General features: G+C 39.2%; 2 protein-coding genes and 1 pseudogene across 3 annotated transcripts; 2 read left to right on the forward strand and 1 right to left on the reverse strand.

Moving 5' to 3' along the window:
- The first annotated feature begins 342 nt into the window (after positions 1 to 342).
- LOC120013296 (auxin-responsive protein IAA9-like) lies at positions 343 to 5,483 on the forward strand. Its single transcript, XM_038865055.1, has 6 exons — positions 343 to 530; positions 1,396 to 2,065; positions 2,197 to 2,423; positions 2,565 to 2,706; positions 4,328 to 4,389; positions 5,103 to 5,483. The coding sequence occupies exons 2-6, from the start codon at positions 1,434 to 1,436 to the stop codon at positions 5,138 to 5,140; spliced, it is 1,101 nt and encodes a 366-aa protein (XP_038720983.1). The 5' UTR covers positions 343 to 530; positions 1,396 to 1,433; the 3' UTR covers positions 5,141 to 5,483.
- Positions 5,484 to 9,634: 4,151 nt separating this feature from the next.
- LOC120013216 lies at positions 9,635 to 12,204 on the forward strand (annotated as a pseudogene).
- Positions 12,205 to 13,280: 1,076 nt separating this feature from the next.
- Positions 13,281 to 16,812, reverse strand: LOC120013303 (protein RMD5 homolog). Of its 2 annotated transcripts, none has more exons than XM_038865064.1 (2): positions 16,598 to 16,812; positions 13,281 to 14,706 (listed from the first exon to the last, which is right to left on the reverse strand). In XM_038865064.1, exon 2 carries the CDS (start codon positions 14,651 to 14,653, stop codon positions 13,505 to 13,507), a length of 1,149 nt encoding a protein of 382 aa, XP_038720992.1. In that variant the 5' UTR covers positions 14,654 to 14,706; positions 16,598 to 16,812; the 3' UTR covers positions 13,281 to 13,504. The 2 variants fall into 2 exon arrangements, with proteins under 2 accessions (XP_038720992.1, XP_038720993.1); XM_038865065.1 differs by having other exon boundaries at positions 13,281 to 14,730.
- Between the last annotated feature and the right edge of the window lie 63 nt (positions 16,813 to 16,875).

A 16,875-nucleotide genomic window follows, 5' to 3' on the forward strand; every position in this document is an offset into this window, starting at 1 on the left:
ATCATTGAGAAATCGAAAATCAAGATGAATCACATACAAGAGAAAACGATTTTATGTAGTTCGATCAATTTTGTCTGCGACTATAATAAATTTTATTGAAAACTCTCTCTAAATATAAATATTTATTATTTATTTCACAAAGAACATTTATAATGAATTTAAGGTTTACATACAACAATCAAACTATCCGGATTCAGAGTGGTGGTGGGTTCTGCCCGTTATAATATGGGTCGTGACCCAAACAAATCTAGTCCAGCATCCTAACCTTAGAAGTTGCCCCACCACGAACAAATATGAGGTACAAAATGGGTAGGGAAAAAAAAAACAGCAAACGTTTTTAGTGTAATTTCCATATTACCCCTCTAGCTTTTCGTTTTCTTTAGCTTCTGCTTTAATGGGAGGACCTTGAGTTCTTTCGCTCTCCTGTTCTCTGCTGTTTTTCACCTGCAATTCGTGGCTTGTAGCTTTGAAAGTTTTGTCAGATTTGGTCGGCATCCTTTGCTTCGTTTGATCCGTCGAGAGTTTAACAGGTATGACCTTGTCACCTGCATTTCGTGGAGTGTTGAGTTTTTAGTTGAAATTCAAGCCTTCTTTGCCGAGAGATCTTGATGCTCTGTGAGCTTGTGTTGAACGTGAACTTATTGTGAATTTTTTCTTCTGCTCTCTTCCCTTTTGTGAGTTGAGATCTATAGACTACGAGGTTTTGTCTGTTGCGGGCTTGGTGATTTTTTTTGACATGTCTTCTCTCTATTATCTGTTTGGTTGCGAAGAAAATTTGAGGAAAGGAAAATGGAAAACGAATTTTTGATTTGCGAAGGGAAGTTTCAACTCATCAAGAGTAAATGAGTACATGGATATCATATGCTTTTGTTCACGTTACGAAATTGACATATGGTTTCATTTGCTCTCTTTTTTCGTTTGCCCAAGATTTTAGAAAAAAAATAGCTTCTTTTTTTTCATTATTATTCCCACCGAGATATCGAAGCCTTTTATTTATTTGGCTAAAATTTGTTTGCCCTTTTGTTCTTGTTGTAATATTGTTATCAATATCTGTAAAATTTCCAAAGCAAGATTGGGGAGTTAATCTGCACTTTAACAGCATAGAAAGTGTTTCCTAAATGATGGAAAAGTAGTCCAGTAAAATGCTTCATATTCTGCTATGGTCCATGGAGTTGACCACTTTGTTTCTGATCTTGGAAGAAGATTGTTTGTACACTCTGATGTTGCCAATCTCTGCCAGATTCTTTCAATTCTCGGTGTTTTGTTATCACTTTTTTTTTTTTTTTTTAATTATGTGCTCTATTCCATAGACTGTTGTTGCTTTCATTCGTACAACAGTTATGTTGTGTGCGAAGGAAGCAGTAAATTGATTTGGGTTATATTCATCTTAAGCAGAATCTACACTCTTTATTTAGTGGAATCTTGCAAGTCTAATGTATCCTCCTCTTCTGGGAGGGGAGGAGGGGCAGAGTAATGCCTCTCTAGTCCCCTCCACATCCACCATCCACAATGGTCCTGGGTTCAAAGAACAAAATTATCTGGGCCTGTCAGATTCTTCCTCAGTTGATAGCTCCGCAGTCTCAAGCTTACCTGCAGAAAACAAGAGTGGTCTCAATTTGAAGGCTACTGAGTTGAGGCTTGGTCTTCCTGGATCGCTATCCCCCGAAAGAGAATCGGAGTATTGCTTGTCGAGTGTGGGGAAGTTTGATGAGAAGCCTCTCTTCCCTTTGCTTCCAACAAAGGATGGAATTAGTTCATCCACACAGAAGCATGTTGTTTCCGGCAACAAAAGAGGATTCTCTGATACCATGGATGGGTTCTCAGAGGTGAAGACTTTCGGGTATGCTGAAAAAAACTGGATGTTTCATGGAGCTGGGTCCGATTCCGAGTCTCCGCAATCCGTGGGACAAAGCAAGTTTCCTGGTAATTCAGGGGAAAATGTCATGTCATCTTCCAAGCCATCTGGGACTCAATCATCCATAGTGAAAGAGGTTCCACCCAAAGTGCCGGAGGAACCGTCTGCAAATGGAACCAAGGTTAACCAGCATGGTGCACCAGCTGCAAAGTAAATGCATCTGCTTGAAAGATGATTTTGAATTACTTTAAGAGTAGAGTGACTGCACAACTGTGTGAGCTTGTTGATTTATTTGTGGCTATTGCTTTATGTTTATTTTTTATTTTTATCTTTTTTTGCAGGGCACAGGTAGTGGGGTGGCCTCCCATCAGATCATTTAGGAAGAATACACTAGCTACCACGTCAAAGAACAATGATGAAGTGGATGGGAAACCAGGTCCTGGTGCTCTTTTTGTTAAAGTTAGCATGGATGGTGCTCCTTATCTAAGGAAGGTAGATCTGAGAACTTATTCGACTTATCAAGAGCTATCTTCTGCTCTTGAGAAGATGTTCAGCTGTTTTACCATAGGTAATTTTTTCTGCTTGAAGTCTTTTGCCAATGCGGTGGTAGCTTATTTGATGCATGAGACCCTATTAACATCATATGATAAGTCAATTTAAAGGTGCATACCTTTCTGGATACTCTTACTACAGTCAGGTGTGATTTCAGGTCAATGCGGATCACATGGAGCTCGAGGGAGGGAAATACTGAGTGAGAGCAAGTTGAGGGACCTTTTACATGGATCAGAGTATGTGCTTACGTGTGAGGATAAGGATGGTGATTGGATGCTTGTTGGGGATGTCCCGTGGGAGTAAGTCTTCGACCGACCTACCTTGTTCTGAATGCAGTTACTTTTATTGCTTCCCATTTTTTTTATTAGAGGATGATAGGATTGTCCCACATCTAAGGTGTTGTTTATAGGGGGAGGTATGGGCCTCCCTTAGTACCCAAGGTTTTCTAGTATGGGCTGGGAGGCCTTGGGTACAGCCGGCCCATATGGGTGGGTGTCGGTTGGGCCTTGGGTGCTGAGCGTGTATGGGCGCGACTCTATCAATGGTATCGAAGCATGATCCTGTTGTGCCTTCAACTTGGGGCCGCGCCTGTGGAGTGGCCGGCCATGGTGCTCGACCAACACGGGTGCGCCTGCCGGAGTGGTCGACCATGGTGCACGACCAACGTGGGCGTTGGTCTTGAAGGGGAGGGTATTGATAGGATTGTCCCACATCGAAAGATGTGGGAGCTAAGGTGTTGTTTATAGGGGGAGGTATGGGCCTCCCTTAGTACCCAAGGTTTTCTAGTATGGGCTGGTAGGCCTTGGGTACAGCCGGCCCATATGGGTGGGTGTCGGTTGGGCCTTGGGTGTTGAGCGTGTATGGGCGCGACTCTATCAGAGGATGTGCTTAGGATGTTTTTGATTGGAAGAGGAGGACCAATACCATCTATCTATCTATGTATACATATATCACTGGATTTATAATTTGTCCTCGAAACAAAATATGGCAATCAAACAAAGCTTTGTTATAACCAATGGTTTTCTATATCATCTCTCTCAAAAAGGCTAGGTCTTTATAGTTTTGAGACATTGTTGGCCTCAACATTTTTGATGTCAGAGTCCTCTTTCTCTTCTGCCCCAACTACACCATATTTTCTTTTCCTAATAATTGATTTGTTAATCAATATTAGGTCACTGAATGAATTTTAGATAATTTTAACTAAACCCTTTTCTGATCACCTGTGTTTTTGAGTATTTGTGCATTTAATAAACGTAAACAAGTCCCTTGCACAAGGCTTTCATAGTGAGCCGGGTCAGGGATACACATGATGTACATATACGTTACCTCCACATAGTATGTGGAGAGGCTGTTTCCAAGAATTGAACCTGTAAGCTCTAGGTTGCCCCTGCAACTCTACCATTGAGCCACATGTATGCTTGTAGTATTTTCATGTTCGCCTCTAGTACTTGTGCATCTATTTTTAGAAGTTCCCTGTTGTTGGATGTTTGTAAGACCGAAAGACATACGAGTACAAGTATATAGTATATACGTAACCGACTTGGGCCCTTAACATCATGTTTTGTTTCTTTATTTGTTTAGATATGTGGCTCATTACTTATTGAACTATTAGTGGAGAACTTTGTTCCCTCTGTGTTGGTCTATGAGCTATTCAGTTGAGGATCTCCAGTCTTGGCCTTATTCCAGCAATTAATTTGACCTAATATATTACAGATGTGGAGCACTTGGACTTCACTTGTTATTACTTATTATTACAAAATCTTATTAATTGAAACTCTCTTCCTTGAATAACTTGTAATTTTATTTAAACCCAGTTGAAGCCTTGACAGATGAGCTATTATTTCTTTCCTCAGGCTGATGTTTGCATCTGCTCTTTCTGCCCTTTTTTGAAAAATTATTATTCCCCTTTTGTTTCTGCAGGATGTTCATTGATTCATGCAAGAGGCTCAAGATCATGAAAAGTTCTGATGCGATCGGCTTAGGTGAGTTTTTCCCTCCGCCCCTCTAACAATCTGTTTAACAACGGTAGATATCTAGAGGATGGTATGAAAATTTGAGAAAAATACATTGCAACATGATGCATCGTAAAAGAGCATTTGGTGGTTGAGAATGAGTATGAGGTACATTTGAATGGTAAAGAAAGATAAGATTGAGGTTGAAAGATACTAGGATGCTTGTTTACCTGTAACAGGAATGGTTTAGAAGCTCTAATTGATGCGACAGGCTTTCCTTTTCGTATCTGACTGCCTTTTTGTTGAACCATCTTATTAAGTTAGTATATTCAAAAGAAGGAAAGCAAATTTAATAATGATATATTGAGCATATGCATAAATCTGCATCCCACAACTATTTCCTCTTTTTGATCTATCTATGGTAAGTTCTGCACAACATAGATGGATTGGCTTATGTAGCATTGACGGTCTGTTAACTATGCGTTTAGTTTAGCCTTGTGAAGGCTGACCATGATAACAGAATTATGAATTTTTCAATAGTTTGTGGAACTGGCCAGAGCATAGAGCTTGCCTGGAATCCCTGGCCCATTAATTAGGAACATCTGCGATGAATGAGCGCTTTAGAGTTGATCATCTGCACAATCGCTTTGGGATGCACCTTCTCCTGCCATACATATTCTCTTGTGACTTTGGTATTATGGGTTTGATTTTTCTAACTTGCGAACTATGTGGTTGATTCACAGCTCCTAGAGTAATGGACAAATCCAAGATGAGGACTTAGCTGGTCCTTTGTGGGTTGAGTGCTTTCCTGCTGCAAACCGGAAGACTTGTCAGGGATGGGGAAAGCTTGAGGAAGCTCCTGAGGGAATGAATTGTGTGGTTGGGTTGGGGATGAATGTCTGCAAGTAGTTCAGATGTATTTTTGTTGTTAATGGTATGAAGAAGTTGGAGCCTTTGTTATCTTTAAGGTGCTGTGTTTCTTGACTGTCCTGATGTTATGTTTCATTTGGTGGTTATATGGATTGTGTTGGTATGATAAATTATGTTGTTCAATTCAGAATTGGAGAACTCAGTGAGGAATATGCTCAACGTAGTATTTCTTCTATACAAGTTTACTTTCTTTATGCGTTATTAGGTTAACTCAATGGGTCACCTCAAAGTTTCTCGAAGTGCTGCTCTGATGTTCTTTATGCGATATTATGTTTGGTGTGACAATTAACTGAAGCTGATTATGGTACCTTTTGACTTCTGATTGACAGAAGTAATTTTATTTTTTGTGGGCAAAATTGTTAGCCCTGTGATGTAACTTTTGTCCTGTTAGACTTACTACTACTTTAAGCTATCCACAAATTAGTGGGAGCTTAATCATGGCCAAAAGCAGAAGCTTATCGGATTTCCATGTTTTGATTCTATGAATCATCACATGTTTCTTTGAGTTCAATCATGTAAAGATGTATTGCCAATGCTGAAAAGATAAACGTCCCAGCAATTGGGATCACTGAGATCCCAGCTGCTGTGACGTCTAGTACTGCTATTGCAAATGGTGTTGCCACTTTATGAAAATCACAACCTTTATCTATCTCGGGACTCTTTTCCTTCTACCAATGTTAGCATTGTAACTTTGATAACCATAGGCATAGGGGGGCCTTCTGCATAGAGAAATTTTGGATAGACATTTGAGTGTTTTGTTGAATGGAAGACCTCAGGTGCATAGCTTTGACAACGAGAGAGTTAAATTAATGGGTAGCAAAATTCTGGAGCCAGTGCAAGTGCTGTTTCTGCTCTACAAAGTTGTGGGGAAATCACTGGAATTGTACTATGAGGTTAACTGTTAGGCCATGTCATTTCCTTTTCAAGTGATTCTATTAGTGAATACTTGAAAAGGAGAGGAAAAAAAAGCCAGATGCCAAGCACTATGGCCTTCGCTTTCTTTTCAAACTAGTAACGTTGGCCATTTGAAGCTACCTGCCATACAAGTCATTTTCATTGTGCTAGACAACAACTCTCATGTAGGAGCATGAAAATGACATTTACCTTTCTAATTTCTATTATTGGAGTTAATTTCTGTTCCTTCATATGATTTTTACCTGTGACTGTAAGTTTCCTTGAGCTTTCAGGGCAAAGAGATGACTGTTCAGTACTGACATATTGAATGAACTCTTGCAAGGCATTCAATTGCAGATACCCATCTTTTGCTGCCAGAAAGCTAGAAACTGCAGGTAGTGATGATCTTACCTTAACTTCTGTTCTGCTAACATTTTTTTGTTTTTTTGTTTTCAAAATACAATTTCTTCTCTTTTGGGAACTGACACTGGTTTAGATGATAAGGTCATCAAAATATGATCAGAAAGCAATACAGCTGCACACTCTCAGGGCCTACACTGACACCCACTAGCCAAATTTGCATACCATGCAATTGCTCAACAAGTTAGCAGACTTTATTACCAAGAATAAGACAGAATTCATACACACACTAGTTACTTGTATTGTATGTGCCCTATGTTGCCACATTTCTTTTGTTTGGCACATGAAGGCTCTGATGGGATCTCTCCTTATCCTCAGTACTACAGCCATTATTGACACTGGTACTAGCTTCTAACTCTTTCCTTGTGCGTTTCGTGCTCTTCTCCAATAACTCCACGCGTTTTACCTTCCACCCCATTTTGGGGAATGTTTTGTTATCAATGTCACCATCTGAAAGGCAAAGCCTTTGAAGTCCTTAGCAATTGTTGTGTCAGTACTGGTTGATCTTTACATTTTGATATGGACATGAAACCCTTTACAGTTCATGAGGATGGAAGCATTAAAATTTCTGTAAATCTATGATTGCTTCTTTGTCTGCATCTTTCTATTGTTGATTTCATGAGCAGTTTATAAGCAATGATGGTCCAGGCAGTGACTGAAATAAAAAAGTGTCTTAGATATGTGAGAGTGATAAAGATTTGGACAAGATTAGTTTGGAGAAAAAGAGGTTGTTGAGAGCCTAAACAAGTATTAACTTCATAATGACTTTCAGGGAAATTTCAATGTTCTTAGTACTCTCACCTATGACCAAGTATAAGCTAGGCAGTTCAGTTTCACATTGATGGTGTATTGAAGTAGCTAGACCTTTCATAAGTATTATGATAATGGAAGTCAATAATTTCTTGAACTAGGTGCTAAATAGTTGTCAGTTGTGCACTAATGTGTAGTTGTATTCAAATGAGTAGTATCTATGTGTGTGATGCAGGGTGTCCTAGTGGTAAGAAGGACTTGTTGATTTAACATATGAATACGAGGAACAAGTTTACTTAAATCTGTTGATTCGACACACGAATATCAGATTTAAGTCTTCAATATCTTGCTAGCTAAGAGCAAAATTGTAATGAAACAAAGATCTGACAAGTACTTGTGCATATATATAATATATAGTTGGTGGTGATTCTACAAGTTAATTTGGTAATCTCATGTGCCCGGTCCAATAATGACAACAGCTCAATCACCAACAATAGACAAGTCATTTAATTTCTTCTCATATTGGCTTATCCATGTGACATTACCTAATTCTAATGCCAATCTTGATGGAATCTCATGAATGAAACTGCTAAACAAATGAAATAATCAAAAGGTAAGAATAATACAAATTAATAAGTATGTGAGGGCAGACGATTTGGTTGAGTCCCATCATTGGGTTCTGTCTTTAGTGCAAGATTTTAGGTTCTTGGGTCGTCTAGCATTTGTACTTGTGGACGGCCAAAGAGAATGTTTCAGTCTCCTAATCAAATGCTATTATTGATTAAGCATAAGACAATCACACTTTCTATTGTCTTGTAATTTTCATAGTCTCTTGAGAGTATTTGGCTCGTCTCACTCACTTCAATTTTCTAATGATCAACTCCACCACCTCGTGATTCAATAATCAAATTGTTTGAAAAGACACTCTTGCCATTTGAAAGTCCAAAACCCCACATAAAAAATTATAGGGTAACTATGTCATTTTAATTGTTAAGAAAAATCTACAACCTAACATGTTAGAAAGTCTCACATCGGTTGGGTATTTGAGTAATATAAAAACAAACGTTTTGTGTTGGTGGATTATATATATATATATATAACATTATGCTTTTCAATATATATGTTATAGACATTTAATCATAATCAAATTAATAGTATCATATATATGTTTGTAGAGCATAAATACAATTACCATATAAATTACATAAATTTCTATTTTTTATAAAAAATATTTCTTATCGGCTACCGTCACATTGCACTACGCATCGTTTCTTTTTAGATATTGTATATAATTCTATATATCTCAAACACTTGCCTATATATATATATATATCAAACTAAAACAATTTTGTATTCCTTCTAAAGCCAAAAGTTGATGAGATGGGTCTTGATGATCCCATATATAAAAAGTTTCACAATTCTCGTAATATTAATTAATCTTTTTTTTTTGTTATAAGGCTCATAATATTAAATTTTAAAAATATAGAAAAGTCATTTTCAAATGGAGTAATATGAAATCTGATTAAAGTGGGCAGTCCATGGAGTGTGGTCAAAGGCATGGGCCATGTGGACCTCTAAACATTCATTAATGCTCATCATGGTATTGCTTAATCTAATACCAAAAAATAATTTATATTTGTCTTAATTTCTTACTTCACACCAATTGTAAACCTTTTATTATTAGACTAGACTGACTCTTTTGACCGGTACCCGGTGGTAAAAACATAGTCGACCGCGAGAAGAACCTCTTGGAAGTGTCTGTTTGGGAATTGAAGCTCAATTATGAATATGCTTAAACCATAATTATTTACCACTAATTGCATCATTACTTCATCAACCTTTTTTTACCTTATGAACTTACTACACGGTTAAAATGTCAAATCAAGTAAAGTAAGATCATATATCTATCTAGTTCTGTCTAGGGATTGGTGCTCTCTGTTCTGCATATGACAGCCATTGGAGGTGTCTCTCTGCTATGCAGGTCGGTGACAGTGTGACCCTATTTCACAAAAAACCAGAATAATTTTTTTTTTTAGAGAAAAAACCAGACTAATTTACATTTACATTTATATATATCTTTTATTTTATAATAATGTAGTCTATCCTATACTCTATAAATAATATTGACTTGTTACTGTAGCTGAACAAACCTCCACTTGCCAGTTTCCTGTGTAAATTCCATTACCTACTCCATTTCCTTGAGAGAGAGGGGAGAGAGGCTTCTCAGGGTTTTGGTCAAATCCATTTTTCTTTTCTTTCTTTCTATGATCAATCTATATCTACATCATATCTTCTTCTTCGTTCTGTCTTTCATCCATATTGCTCCGACCGAAGGAGGAGACCAATATTGAGAGAGAGAGAGAGAGATTTTGTCTGTGAAATATGGGGACTGGGTGGAGAAGGGTGTTCTGCACATCCATACCAAATGACAGAAACAAGCAGCAACCACAGCAAAAATGCAACGATGTCAATAGCAGCAACAAGAGCCCTAGATTTACTTCAAAGTTTGGTTTTTTCTCCAACCCATCAACCCCTCGATTTCAGTCACAACCGGTCTCTAGCCCCACCCTCCGCTGCCGCACCACCACCTCAACACCCACATATTCATTACCCAATAGCCCAAAACTACAGTGTACAACAGAAACTACTAAGAAATTGAAGAGCCCCAGATTATTCAATTTCTCCAATCCATCGTCTCCCAAATCACCCTCCGCTTTCTCTCTCCTTAAACCCAGCTTCCGCCATAGATGTGGAATCTGCTTGCAGAGCGTCAAGAAAGGCCGAGGGATGGCCATTTTCACGGCCGAATGCTCACATACATTTCACTTCCCCTGTATATCTTCTCACGTGACCAAGCAGCAGCTACTCGTATGCCCTGTTTGCAGCAGCCACTGGAAGGAACCGCCTTTGCTCGCGCTTCAAGGCAACCACAAACCCGAGGCCAAACAAGACCTACGGGAACCTGTGAAGACCAAGAACCTGAGAGTCTACGACGACGACGAGCCTCTACGCTCTCCATCACCTGGCTATGTAATCAATTCAATCCCGGAATCAAACGAAAACGACGAAGAAGAAAACACGGAGTTCCAGGGATTCTATGTGAATCCTACACCGCTGGCTTCTCAGAAGAAAATCAGTAATCAAGAAATCGGGATAAACATTGAGCTTAGCCTATTGCAGGAGTCGGCCTTTCTGGAGACTGACAAGAGTACCCAAACGTATGTGGTGGTGTTGAAGGTTAAGGCACCACCATGTCCAGAGGCGCGTCGGACAAGTCGAGCCCCGAAAGATTTGGTGACCTTGCTTGATGTGAGTGGGAGCATGAGCGGCGATAAGTTGCAGATGATGAAACGCGCTATGAGATTAGTGATATCCTCCCTAGGCTCGACAGATCGTCTATCGATCATCGCGTTCTCGGCGAACACAAAGCGGCTGCTTCCGCTGCGGAGAATGACAGCGGACGGACGGCGATCAGCCCGTCGCATTGTGGAAGCGATTGCCAGCATTGGTCAAGGAGGGACGAGTGTGAATGACGCGCTGAGGAAGGCATCGAAGGTGCTCGAAGATCGACGAGAGAGGAATTCCGTTGCAAGCATCATGTATTATCCAACGGTCGCGAAGATCGGTTCCACGCCAAACAACTCCTTCATAGCCGTTCGTCTTCACTGCTAGTATCGTCCACTCGCATTGGTCCCTTGGAGATCCCCGTGCACGCAGTGTGTTTCGGAGACAGTGGCCAGTACAGTCACGCGCGACCGCAGGACCAGTTGTCGAAATGTATTGGTGAACTATTAAATGTTGTGGTTCAAGATCTCAGGTTTCAATTAGGGTTCGTGTCTGGTTCAGCGCCGGCCAAGATCGCAGCTGTTTACTCAATAGCCGGCCGACCAGCATCGCTTAAACCCGGTTCGGTAAGGCTCGGGGATCTCTACGCCGAGGAAGAAAGGGAATTGCTAGTCGAGATGAAGGTACCAGCTTCTTCAATAGGGCCCCACTACTTTCTGTCCGTTCGATCATCATTTGTGGACCCATCAACACAGGAGCTGATATATCCAAAAGAGCAAGTAGTGTTAGTACCTCGTCCCCAAGCCGCAGGATCCTCGACACCAAGCATCCAACGGTTAAGGAACCTCCACCTCACCACACGAGCAACAGCGGTGGCCCGGCGATTGATTGAAAACAACGATTTAGCAGGAGCTTATGAGTTGCTATCTTCGACTCGAGCCTTGGTGATGAAGTCGAGCGAGAGGTCAGCTTCATTTTACGCACGTGGCTTGGAAGCAGAGCTAATTGAGTTACAAAGGCGCAGGCAGCAGCAGAAGCATAGAGAAAGTGGGGAAATGGAGGAGAAGCCGGAGCTGCTGACGCCGACATCAGCCTGGAGAGCCGCCGAGAGATTGGCCAAAGTGGCGATCACGCGGAAGCACATGAATAGAGTCAGCGATTTGCACGGTTTTGAAAATGCCAGATTTTAATTATTTTTTTCCCCTATTTTGTAAAAAATCAAGAGAGATATAAATTATAAATAAAAGTTGGAAAAAAAAGAAGAAAAAATATGATTGGTGTGGGCCTTAATACGACAAGCAGTACCAGACGGTTTGGGCCTTTATGCACAGATAAATTAAATTCTATTGTGTCTACAGCCCCCAAAAAGTTACAAGACCGTACAATTGATGTTGTTGCTTTCTGGTTAGGTCCATAGTTTGGTTGATGGTTATTTTAGTAGGATATTTGTAAAATTGATGCAGCTCTAGACAATGAAAATGGGTTTGGTCTTTTTGCTATATTCTTCTCTATATATAGGTATTGTTAAGGATTGACTAAAGCAAATCAAAGTATGTAATGTGTGAACACACATTTTCATTTTCCTATATATATATATATATTCGGTGAGTAGTTGGCAGTTTAGATTAAGGATAGTGCCAAATTATGATTATTATGGTATGGTGGTTGGTGTTCAATTTAGTCAAGGATTTTGAAATGAAGAGGGAGTGAGGGTTTTGTTGTTTATTGATGTAGTAGCTGTAAATGCAATTTGGATGTAAGAGATATGATTGATGTATTAATTATTTTCAAAAGTTGATGTAATTTGGTTTGCTAATAACAATTAATAAGTGCTAATGAGTGTTTTGACATTGTACAATGTATAGAAACCTGAGAATGATTGATGGTCTCACTTTCTTGTGTTTCCATTATGTGTTGCGCACTAAATGAGATTTGGCCAAAAACAAAGAAAGAGAGAGAGAGCCTCCCACTCATCACAACTATTGCAAAAGATAAGAGATGGAGATTCATGCACTACACAAAAAGGTTCTCTCACAATTATCTCCAGTAAAGTTTTAGGAAGCATTTGATTTCAACTAGTATGAATGATAGCCCTCAAACTAACAGAACAGACAAAGCAGGATTACACCCCCTCAAAAAGTCAAAAGAAAACCTAAAGCTTCAAGGGGGGGGGGTGTCTCTGCTGATTAAATTTTTCAGAAGCTCTGTACTTCACTTTTAGGGGATATGGATGATTTCTCCTGAAATTGTGTAACATTTCTTGGTAAAAGCTTTTCAGTGGGGTATTAATGAGTGCAGTGTGTCTGGAAACCTTTTGTTTTTTTTTTAACTTTTAGAATGTGGTTCCAAAGTAGTATGCAGTCGATTTGTATTTCAGATCAAACGACCAGAAATCCCTACATAAAGTTGCAAGTCTCAATGAAGAAAATGAAAAATTGGTTAAAAAATTGTGAATTTTCTGCCAATTGAAGCCATCCCATATTCTGTAGTCAGTAGTCTCTACTCTCTCTACAAAATAGAGAACAAAAAAAAAAAGGATCAAATTGTCCAACTAAAGGCCCAATAAAGAACAAAACTACTCATTGGGCTTCTGGCCCTAACCAGAAACACCAAAGACAAGGGCATTGCCTGCTTTCCCATCGTTGGCAAAGAACTAAAGAAGCTGACTTCAGCTTCTATTAGAAAATGTAAAAAAGAATTGAGAATTTATATTTACAACAAATGCAATGCATCAACGAACAAGACACAACAACAGAAGGGCTTTTGCCACTATCACCATGGCCAGGGCTACATGAGACTAGTTTCTACACAACATTCAGTCCACAGAGAGTCTTGATACAATCTAATGCATAAATTAAGGTTAGCATCAGAAAAAGACCGGCCTACATTGTGTTGCATCAATATCGGATGGACAGTAAGGACACTTGAAAGTTTTGGTGCCATTCTTTGACATCTTATTGATTGACTGCTTGCATAGCACATGGCTACAAGGCATCAACATTGGTGGGTTGTCATCAGTCGATTGTTCCTTAGATACTGGGCATACAAAGATGGAATGGAACTGGAACTCCCGATCCAGCTCCACCGGGACAGGCAGCTGCTTCATTGTCTGCCATTCCTGTTTCTTGCCCGACATGACGGTCAAAAACTTCAGAAGAGGTGGCAACCCCTGAACCCCAGCTGCAATTGTTACGCTCAATGGGCTGTCAGAAGACTGCCCCAAAAGATTGCAGAACTGCCTCATTAGCTCCTCGGCAACCATGTTCCAATTTCCTGACGACAGTAACTCAGGATATGGGCAGGTATCAAGCTTACCAGCCCACAGAAGACAAGCCATGAGCTTCTGGATTTCGGCCATATGATTGGGAGCAAAAGGAGCTATGTGAGTTCTGAGATAGTGGAGAGCTTCGCTTCTGCTTTGCTTTTGTAATATTTCTACAAACTGCAAGTGGTGAAGTTTCAGTTGAAGGTCTGACTTGTTTTCTCGCAGCTTATCTGAGTTGGTGGCAGCCCACTTTAGTGCAGGCTCCAGGTTCTTACTCTTTATGGCTTCAAGTATCTGGTACATTTCTGAGAAAAGGCATCTCATAGCAGCAGCACTTTCTGGTTCTCCAGTCTCACTTATAAAGCAGTCTCCAATCTCAAATAACCCCTGCCGGTAGAAATGGCTGGCAATAATTTCATTAACAACATGGGTGTCGAATTCAACATTTCTGTAAGCCTTTGATATATCAGAGTTGAAGGATTTCTCAAGCTGCTTTGGATACTTGCTCAGTGCTATGTTCAGTTCCTTCTGTGGGCCTTCCAGTTGACTAAGTGGGGCAATTTCTTGCAACTTTCTCTTAAGCTCAGCAAGCACAGATTTAGGATCAAGTGAAGAGTCTGACTGTATTGCTCCTATTTCCTTTTCAATTTCTTCTATGATCTGGTCAATCACTTCTTGGGTTTTAGAAATGGACAACTTTTGCTTCTTTGTGACACGATCAAATGCATCCATAATGGGATTCAAATCCATTTTCAATTCAGTTCACAGTATCAGTAGTTACAAGAAAGCAACTCGGCAAGCACCTGCAAATGGAATAGCAACAGGAACTAACCTTAAATTTTAGTAAGGCTATAAAACTTTCTTCACCCTAGGCAACAAGCAAATGACCTTTCTTTAAAATATTTTTGAGACATAAGAGGAGTTTATAGAAAGGAAGCCAGGAAGTGCCGCCTAAATACTCAAAATAACTTCACAATCAACTGAACAAATTAAACAAAAAGAACAAGTACCTAACAATCATAACCGTAAAGAAAAGCATGTAAGAACAAGAACAAACTACTGTATCAATGCATTTTGTTATCGGATCAACTCAGTTTACTGTCCTGGAATCAGTATTATTCAAACACAAATATACCAAAAAATTAAACCAATCATTCATTTTTGTGCATATGAAATTTACATTCTTACTCTAAGAAGAACAAAAGGATGTTTAAGGCATCATATTTTAGAAAACTTTACAAAATTATAACAATAACAGGATCAACTTCATCTTCATAAAAGCCTCAATCCAAATATTTGAGATTCACTATATTAATCTTCGATAAAAACTATTAGAAGTTCATTACTTGAATTCTCTTCCACTATTCAATTCAGTGTCATATTACCCTCCCATCAATCCTTTACCATCCATATCCCCTTAATTATTTTTAACAACATTTTTTTCACACACACACAATAGTCTCTACTTGTACATTATCAGACTTGTTAATTTGTCATGCTGAAATTAACAGAATCATCCAAATAGGAAAATTTTTGCAACAGTATAAACTCATTTTTTGCAATAACTGATAGATATGGTTGGTAAACACATAATTCAACAGCAAGAGGTTGTATACAGCATCAAGAACCTAAAATCCCAATATCATTTCAAAGATAAAAATCTAGTAGCTCCAGAGGGCAGAGCTAAAGCTTCAAGCACATTCGTATGAGGCGAGACAAAAATGCAACTCAAAAGAACCAACACCAGAACTACCAGAATAAACTAAGGTAAAAGGTCACAAGATGGGTAAACAAGTACTCTGCACAAGGGCATGGGTATCTGAACTCACCCCGATATTAATGAAGAGTGCCATGTCCAGAATTTCATTGTGAGACAACCTTACCACAAGGGCATTGGTCGCCTTTACTGCTCGAATAAAACAGCAAATACAAGTACAAGCCTCACATTTTCATCATTTACAATTTCACATACAGTTCCCCCAAATTCTCATGCAGTTAATGTCCTAAAAAAATGAAATCGGCATCTAGAATGCTATCAAATATCAGTTGTAGCAAAATATGTTCGAATACTTCAAACTGCATGAGTTTCTGAATCTCACAAACTTAGAAATGTCAAATTCCATCCAAAAGCAGATATCTGACAGCCCATTGAATGGAATCCGGGAAAAAATTATTGAAGAGGAGACAAGCATGATCAATTGTATATTTTCTACCCATAAAGTATGAACCACCAGCAGCCTACAAAGTCCCTAATGCTCGGATTTCAATACTGTTGTTAAAATCAACACTAAAAATGCGTCATCATCAACCTCGTGCCATAATTAAAACGTAACGTAAAAGTCCAACCCTGGTGGAGTAAACTACGATCGAGATGATAATACTTCATTAATTATGCTAACTAAATGTTCAGAACCAAAAACAAATGTCAGGAACCATAACGATATGCATCCAGAAGGAACCATAATTGTAAATATCAGTCAACACATATCAAAAATTCTAGATTTCGTGCTTCTCGTGGAGGTGTATCCTGAAAGATGGAAAAGAAAAAAAAAAAAAAAAACCTACGATAGATTCTCTTATCGTCCGTGGCGATGTGTATGGGGAATAAACCGAATTGTGAAATGTTTACAAAACTCAAGGTTGTTGACAGATCTGCAAAGAAATCGCACAAAATCGAAGACCAAGCTAACATACCTGTATCCTGTCCTGTAAGTGGACTGCAACTCGTCGTTGGAAGATGAGAAGAAAGTCGAGAAAAACCAAGGAAGGATGTAGATTGGGGCTAGAATTTCTGTGTATGACGTAAAGAAGGAGAAAGCTGAGGAAGAACAGGAGAGAGAGGGGGGAAGATCTCAGAGAAGGAGAAAGGGTGAGGAAGGAGAAGGAAGTGCCTTGGACCTTCGATAATTGATAGATATTCACAATTAAAAAACGTTTTAATAATTTATTCAAATAAAAATATAAAATAACGA

Source organism: Tripterygium wilfordii, chromosome 13 (assembly GCF_013401445.1).
Source record: "Tripterygium wilfordii isolate XIE 37 chromosome 13, ASM1340144v1, whole genome shotgun sequence".
NCBI lineage: Eukaryota > Viridiplantae > Streptophyta > Magnoliopsida > Celastrales > Celastraceae > Tripterygium > Tripterygium wilfordii.

Bases quoted from the DNA above. Each gene is read 5' to 3' on its own strand.
- LOC120013303 (XM_038865064.1), bottom strand. From the start codon at position 14,653: ATGGATTTGAATCCCATTATGGATGCATTTGATCGTGTCACAAAGAAG.
- LOC120013296 (XM_038865055.1), top strand. From the start codon at position 1,434: ATGTATCCTCCTCTTCTGGGAGGGGAGGAGGGGCAGAGTAATGCCTCT. The intron at 2,066-2,196 runs GTAAATGCATCT...CTTTTTTTGCAG, and splicing joins CATGGTGCACCAGCTGCAAA to GGCACAGGTAGTGGGGTGGC. The intron at 2,707-4,327 runs GTAAGTCTTCGA...TTGTTTCTGCAG, and splicing joins GTTGGGGATGTCCCGTGGGA to GATGTTCATTGATTCATGCA.